Here is a 7,916-nt window from a genome sequence, read left to right as displayed (position 1 = left end):
ACCATCAAGCTAGGAACATACTATACTTTATATACAACATAGAACTCAACAAGGATGTTTCCTGAATGGAGAAACAATATTTTGAATTAAACATTTAAAATAGTTGAAAATAACACTCTTATCAAATGATATAAGACATTAAATGTGCTTATGCATTAAGTTACGCATCATGCATGTACACACTGATGCAGCTGCAATGACCTGTGAAACACCAAGCAGCAAGTAACTGGAAGGAAAACCACATTGCACCACCAAGTGGCTAAAATTGTAAACCAGCATGGGGAACATTTTATCATTGTGAAAAGAAATACTGACATCACTGGCACTCTTTTAAAACACACTTCCTGGTGCTTATAACACTGTAAAAGACCTTTAAAAGATAGAAAATAAAAAAGTCCACTTTTTCCCATAGTATCTATATAGTTGAGGTGAGGACAGATTAATACATACAATAGAACTTTTTTTTAAACCTGCCTCAACATGAATGTGTTTTTTTATGTCAATTCATTTTAATTTCTCTTCATAAACCTGGAACCAAATCAGAGGAATCTTCTGTAGTGTACACAGTACACAACACATCAACAACATCATCCAAAAGGTAAGATCAGATAAAGCTCAATGCAGTTTTGTTAAATGAAATAAAACTGTGAAAGAAATGTTTTTGTCTGTGTTTTTCTCCAGTATTGAAGCCCCTCTAGATATTGGCAGCCAGATATGAAATACACCAAGCGATGTTGGTCAGCATGAGTGAGAAGTCTTCACAGTTCCTCTTTCAGAGAAACATTGCAGTAATGGCCACATTTAGAAAGCGCTAACACCACAGTGACAGTAATTCAAAATGTCACAGCTCAAAGGAATGCAGTGCATTTGTATCTTTTAGGTGGCAATAATCTGAATTCTAAATATTTTTACATTTTTGAGAGTGTGTATGTAAATGTATTCTGATCTGGGAACATCATATTTATATGCATATTTTGCATTCATTTCAATGTTTTTTAATATTTTGTGCACTTACTCCGCTTGTCAAGATCTTTGAGAAAAACTGATCGCGATGTGATTACTGTATTGATTTGGTGGTCCTCCTAAAATAAGAATATTTTTCATTACTTGAATTTAAATTGCACCACTGACTTATTAAAATGCTCCATGATAATCAAAGCTACTGTACCTGTTCCAGCATCTTCAGAGCCTCTCATTACTTCATAGACACAACCATCACCTACATGTCAGAGATAAACAAGGTATGGTAAAAAAAATATTGAATGATTGTGAGTGTTCGAAAACACTTTCCAAATCATTTTTATCCAGATAATTAGTAATTACATATCAATTTCCACCAGGTATTTAGTAAAATACTTTTGCAGAGATACTTACCAAATTCAACATCATTTAACTGTTGCTTTTATGATCATGTACTGATTTTTTTTGTTTAAATTTAGTTAATGTATTAAACTTATTTATAATCAAAGTTGTGGTAGTTAAGGTCTATTCAATTACATTATGTCTGTTGCCATACTCTTTTAAGTAGCCACTGGTCACAATTTGTACAATCTATACTGTACCTGTTCCGGCATCTTCAGAGCCTCTCAATGGTTCATAGACACAACCATCACCTACATGTCAGAGATAATCAAGGTATGGTCAAGTGTACGAAAACACTTTCCAAGTCATTTTTATCCAGGGGCCTGTTGCACAAAAGTAGAATGAAGAAATCCAGGATAACTGAAAAAGCGCAGCTTGACTTAGTGTGATCCGCTCATCGTGGCTTAATTGATTGCACGTTTGCCGAGCCAGGATGAGAAGGTGAAGCTATAAGTCAAGCCAGGTGTAGATAGCTGGGATAAGTGCACGTCCACGGCTTTCTTAAATAGACCACGGTATCGATCACAGATTTACTGATGCAGAAATGGAGAAGACGCGTGCGGCATATGTTTAACCCGCTGAGCAGCACTGGAAAATTACGAGGAGGTGAAACATATAATATGCAAAAAGGGAAATATGGCTGTTGTTATCAGACAGAGAGAAAAATCCCAACAGACAAAACAACCGACTGAATGCGTAAGGATTTAAAAAGATCTACTTAGGGCCTACTAGTCACTCCACATTTTTACAAAGTTTTAATTGCTTTTAATATGATTGTTTTGTGTTGGTATTATTGCTGTATCTGTTTTCATGTGCTAAATGTGCTGGTTTTACTGTAAAGTGTCTTTGAGTAGCCTGTAAAGCACTATATAAATAAAATGTTTTATTATTTAGTCTACTTTGCCTTAAAAGCGAGCAGAGGGAATTCATGTTCCTCGGGCAATTTACCCTAAGGACTAGGCTTAATTTCAAACCCTTAATGAGAGAATATGTTTTACAACCATATCCACAAATCTCTATAAGCTATAATATTAAATATCTTTCTACAATTAATGTTCATACAGAACAAACATGACTGGACAAAAACTAGAAAAAGAAGTAAGTGACTTCAATACACATTGTAAGCATATCTGTAAAACAATATAGCCTATTATTCATGTTTTTTTTCTCACTCCCAAGCTCCAAGATGCGTGACCGCACCAAAATAAAAAGATTAAGAAGCTTTGTGGCATTCCAACACATTCTCACTCCCATCTCGTAAAATACGGATGTTTGGTCAGATGCCATTGTCGTCGTTATTGACGCTAAAAGTCTCCTGAGTCCGCTGCACGGTGTGGGAGGATCCCCCCGCCTCCCCATGTTGCACAGGGCAAATTCACAGGGAGAGCAGCAGAGGAAAAGCCCATTTTCTCCGCATTGTCCCACTTTATCTCCGGTGCATGTGCAACCATTTCTTACCATCCAAACAACTGCAATAGTAGGATTTAAATCAAACTTGTGACCGCAATAGTGACAAGTAATGCATGTTAATAAAAATAAAGCAGAACACATTCAGAAGACAACGGAATAACTGTTAAACACGTTTATTTCAGATCAGAGCGGCAGCTGATTTAACACATCAGACTCCAGGATTAATCTTAGCCTGGCTGTTAGCCTGCTCTGGAGCAGGCTAGCTGCAAAGAATAAATCTCCATGGTTACTTAGCTGGGTTTAATTCAACCTGCTTTTGTGCAACCAAATCAAAGCTAAATTCATCCAGGATAACTTGAATATCCCGGCTTAATCCCTTATCCTGGTTTTGTGCAACAGGCCCCAGATAATCAGTAAATACAAATCAATTTCCACCAGATATTTAGTAAAATACTTTTGCCGAGATACTTACTAAATTCAACATCATTTAACTGTTGCTTTTACGATCATGCACTGATTTTGTTTTGTTTAAAGTTTAGTAGTAGTATTAAATAGTTTTTAATCAAAGTTGTGGTAGTTAAAATCCATTCAATTACCTTATGTCTGTTGCCATACTTTTTTAAGAAACCATTGGTCACATTTTGTACAATCTATACCTGTACCTGCATCTTCAGAATGTGGAATGTTTGTGAGTGTATAAAAACTTTGGCAATTTACTTTCAAAATACCAGCGTGAGTGGAATACTAAAGTGTTTAAAAGGGGTTGTTCTCGATATTCAGAACATTAACATAGCAAGAAAAAAAAACATTTGACATGAAATATAGTGGAGTAATGGTGTCCTGAAGTCACACCCCCTCTGTGTTCGTTGTGGTCTGAGCTTCTCTGTTCTGTTTTAATAGCCGTTAAGCTTGATTTACACTTCTACGTAAAATCTACGCCGTGGCTACGTACATTCCGTGGAGACACAAACCTACGCTGTAGCCTGATGCGCACCGCTTAAAAATTGTAACTAAATGTTGCGGCCATGCACGTCGCTCAGACGGGGCTTGGTAGCGTTGCATTTCCCCTGGCTCATTTCCTGGTTCTCCTTCTCCATAAACAACATGAAATCAAGGAGAGTTTTCCTGCTACAGATTTCCCACCTTGGTCAGAAAGCACAGGGGAGACACTTTGTTTCTCTCACTGTGACTCTGGAATTGGTACTCGCTCCGAAGATAATTGCCGTCACTCTCTCACTCGCGCTACCACACACTCCCCACACACACACACACACACACACACACACACACACAAACACGTTGGCTCTGCTGAGATCAACGCACACACCAACGCGCAAGTATATACTTCAGTATATACTTCACACTTCTACTGTGAAAGATTTGCCTCCACAGGACCATAAATCAAGCTTTAGGCTGCGCATGCATGTTAGTGCACGTAAGTTTCTTGTGTGTCAGTATTTGACGCTGAGGACCATGACAAAGCATCGGTATTTGACAAGTTTGGGAATGGTCTGTGAGAGCTGTGTGGAGGCAATACCAGAATATTTTTCTGAATATCGAGTACAGCCCCTTTAAAATACTTATGAAAGCAAACAGAAGAGGATGGAAGACTGACCATGGAGAAGAGAAGAGTACACAGGCTGTTGAGTTTCATCTTGGTTGACCGTTTGAGACTGGGTGGCCCTGAAACATAATTAGCAGTCCTTTTTAAAAATGAGTTACAATAAAGAGTAAATATACTGAACAGTATATTACTGCTGTTTAGTTGTATGAGAGAAGTGAGAAAGAAGTCCCAACCTGTTACAACATGGATCTGTGAAAAAGAAAAATGTTTTTGTTGCTTATAAAATCATTGACTTCAGAAGCATTCAGAATGTTAGCCATTTAATCTTATCAGGAGGAGGTCTCACCCTTTGACTTTGTGTAGAAAAGCAGTGAGAGCAGCAGTAGAAAAATCAGTAAAATTCCAATAACCGGCCCAATAATCAACGCTACAAGAGACACTGCAATAATAAATATATGAATAAAATTAAATCACACTTTCCTTATGGAGAATGTTTAAAGTGTATTGTACAAAATTAAAGCAATTCATATTTTATTTTCTTCCTGCACCCATTCTCACTCCGAACTCCGAACGCTTGGGCAGTGGCTGTTAGCATCAGATAAGCACCCTTCAGCATGTGTGTAGAACGCACCGGGCAGAGCAGCAGCTACGCGGCGCTTGAAGATGAAGTAGCATTAAGAGTGAGAAGTATGAAAGCCCGAAATTCCGCATAGGGAGGTTGGTCGGGGTGGTTGATGGATCAAGCAACACAAGACTTTCACCCAGGAGACCGGGGTTTGTGTCCCGTGTGTCACGTTTCCTAAACCCAACTGTCGCCTTCTTCTTTTCCTAAACCCAACTGTCCCGTTCTTGTCCCGCGTGTCAAGGAAATGCACCTTTTATAAGCCCACCCACCATCTTTTCCTTTACCTAACTGTGTCAAAAGTGACGCCAATAGTCCCGACCATACGCGTTTAGATAAAGCGTGTTTAGATATGACACTATAGGAGATAACATATTCTGCGTCAATAACAACGCCAAAGGCACCTTACCAAGCGTCCAAATTTTATGAGATGGGAGTGAGAATGTGTTGCCCTGCACGTACCTGATTCTTACCTGGGCTACATTTCACTGTTTCGGTTGCAGACATCTTACTGACTTCATTGGAAATTGTGCAGGTGAATTTGGTGTCTTCGTCCTGAGGTGTGATGATGTATTCCAGTCTGGGGCCTCCTATGATTTGATTCCTCACGGCCCATTTGTAGGTGATGTTACTGTTACTGATGTCAGAGGTTGCGTTGCACTCCAGCAAAACTGTACAGGATTCGTTTAAGGTGTGCCACGTAGAATTTGAAACAATTATGACAGTTATGGCCTCTAATATGGAACAGTTGAAAGAGAGAGAGAGAGAGAGAGAGAGAGAGAGAGAGAGATTTTTCAGCAGATTGTCTTTTAAATATCAGGAAAGAAGCAAGGGAAGTCCCAGAATACAGACGGACTCAGTGACTCCACACCATAAGTATAAAAGCATAACAAATATAGCCACAAAGAAATGATAGTGTGTGGACACAGTCTAGAATATTTGCTATTTAAATAAATATGCCAATATATTATTATATTATATTTAACATTATTAAACTATGATGATCAAGGGAGCACAGAAAACAAGCAAATAAAGAAAACCTCTTCATGAGTTCTCTCTGCTACCATTATTATGGAATCTGTTCTATAAGAACAAATAAATCAACAATTATTAGGTTACTTGGTGATGTCTTACCATGAACTGTCAGAGTGAAAGTGTCTGTTCCCCTTTGGCTGCCACCCACCTCTGAGAGAAAACTGAAATCACCAGAGTCATTGAGAGTCAGTCTTCTCACTGTTAAACTAAAGTTTGTTGGGTTTAGGTCTAATCTGCCCTTGAACTGATGTTCTACAGAGACAACATCTTTGCCTGCTATTATTGACTCTTTATATTTCCATTTTGCCATTGTGACCCCTTCAGTTGGTAAGCATGATGAAAACTCTACGGTGTCTCCAACCTTTTTATGGATGACACGTTGACAACTGGAAGCCTTCACATCTGAAACACAAGAGCAAACAACAGACTGAGTATCATCCTTTTGTCTTTGTCAAATTGATCTTGTTATTATGGCTGATGGTCACCACTGTTTACATGGTGAGAGAAGAAAGAGAAAAAACATTTGGTCATTAAAAACTTTAATTTATTAGAACAAAAAAAAACATCTTCCAATGTTTTACACAGAGGTAATCCTTTCTAAGGCAAAGAAATGCATTACATCATTTGACAATATAAAAATAAGAAAAATGTAATTAAATAAGCTTGCATGTAATTGAAAACACACAAGATACTGATGACATGCAGACATCCAGGAAATACTGTAAGGTCGCCATACATACAGTACAGCTCTGCAATTCTAAGCTCATGCAAGAGTGCCTCAGCCAAACAAATATCTCTAATAACAGTAAAACTGCACAGCGTTACTGAGCAGAGTGGTACGTACCATGGATGTAGACCCCAATCAGCAGCAGAGCACTGTATGATAAGAAACGTGAGTATCGGAGACCACCAGCCATCAATGTGGGAAAGGAGAACAACTTCTGTTTCCTCCTCTGGTCTATCAAACTCTGCTGTATGAGTAAAAAAAATTGACAGCAGGCAGAACATGCAGTCTGGTTGGGCCTGATAAAAAGTTGAATGACAGTTGAAGAGATCCTTGGTTATATTATTATATAATATTATATTAGATCTTTTGCAAATTTACAGCCAGCTGTTTTAGTGTACAATTTAACCATCATACTCTTTGACATTGGAAGGTGAATGTTAGATGTGTTGCATCCCTGACTGCATTATTAATTAGAAACTAAACTATACATTGTATTAATTTCCGCCTAAGAAACTGTATCTATAGACTTTTGCAAAGATACATATTTGATCTAGATGTGTAAAGCTTTGAGATTAGGGTCCACATTTACCACATCCTGTCAGATATTCCTACAAGTCAACAAAGTAGTGCTGTTTCTGTTAAGCACATGCCTCTGCAGAAGTGGTATGTGCTCTGTTTTCATAATTGTCTATTCTTAACATTATTTTACGATTGGTTCATGTTGACTTTAATGTAGTTCCCTTGGACATTTACTGTAACTGAATATACTTGGTGAAGCCAAGAAAGTGTAACACTACCAAGTTTACTGAAATGTCTTTTGAAAGAAGAAGAGACCCAGTAAAAATAACCAGGGGCGCCGCCAGGAATTTTGGGCCCCATGACAAAAAATCTAATTGGGCCCCCTCCGCGCAGCTGTTGTCACCACATCTCTAGGACCTAACTGTCCCATCAAAAGCTTTACATAACTCTAATTAAAGGCTTGCAACTGTCTTGCTTCTTGTAGTTCAATACTAGCACTAGCACAATATTTACTACTGGTGATTTGTACATGCATGCAAGTCTAGTATGCAGTTCACTATTTGATGCAAGATTAAAAGCAACCATAAAAAATGTGCTGAAGGCCATCTTTTACAGTCTCAATGTATTTTTATTGTAAAATTTGATAAAATGGAAAATTCTCTTAAAATTATTATTAT

The 7,916-nt window shown here is 38.0% G+C and overlaps 1 protein-coding gene across 1 annotated transcript; it reads right to left on the bottom strand.

Annotated features, from left to right (window-relative positions):
- Positions 1 to 919: 919 nt before the first annotated feature.
- On the bottom strand, positions 920 to 7,572 carry LOC116053432 (CD48 antigen-like). The gene is made up of 9 exons (XM_031304549.2): positions 6,838 to 7,572; positions 6,093 to 6,395; positions 5,432 to 5,692; positions 4,683 to 4,775; positions 4,570 to 4,585; positions 4,388 to 4,455; positions 1,563 to 1,613; positions 1,169 to 1,219; positions 920 to 1,082 (listed from the first exon to the last, which is right to left on the bottom strand). Exons 1-9 carry the CDS (start codon positions 6,908 to 6,910, stop codon positions 1,024 to 1,026), a joined length of 975 nt encoding a protein of 324 aa, XP_031160409.1. The 5' UTR covers positions 6,911 to 7,572; the 3' UTR covers positions 920 to 1,023.
- Positions 7,573 to 7,916: the final 344 nt, after the last annotated feature.

This window comes from Sander lucioperca, chromosome 17, assembly GCF_008315115.2.
Source record: "Sander lucioperca isolate FBNREF2018 chromosome 17, SLUC_FBN_1.2, whole genome shotgun sequence".
Taxonomy (NCBI): Eukaryota; Metazoa; Chordata; class Actinopteri; order Perciformes; family Percidae; genus Sander; species Sander lucioperca.
This window is presented reverse-complemented; position numbering and strand designations above follow the sequence as displayed.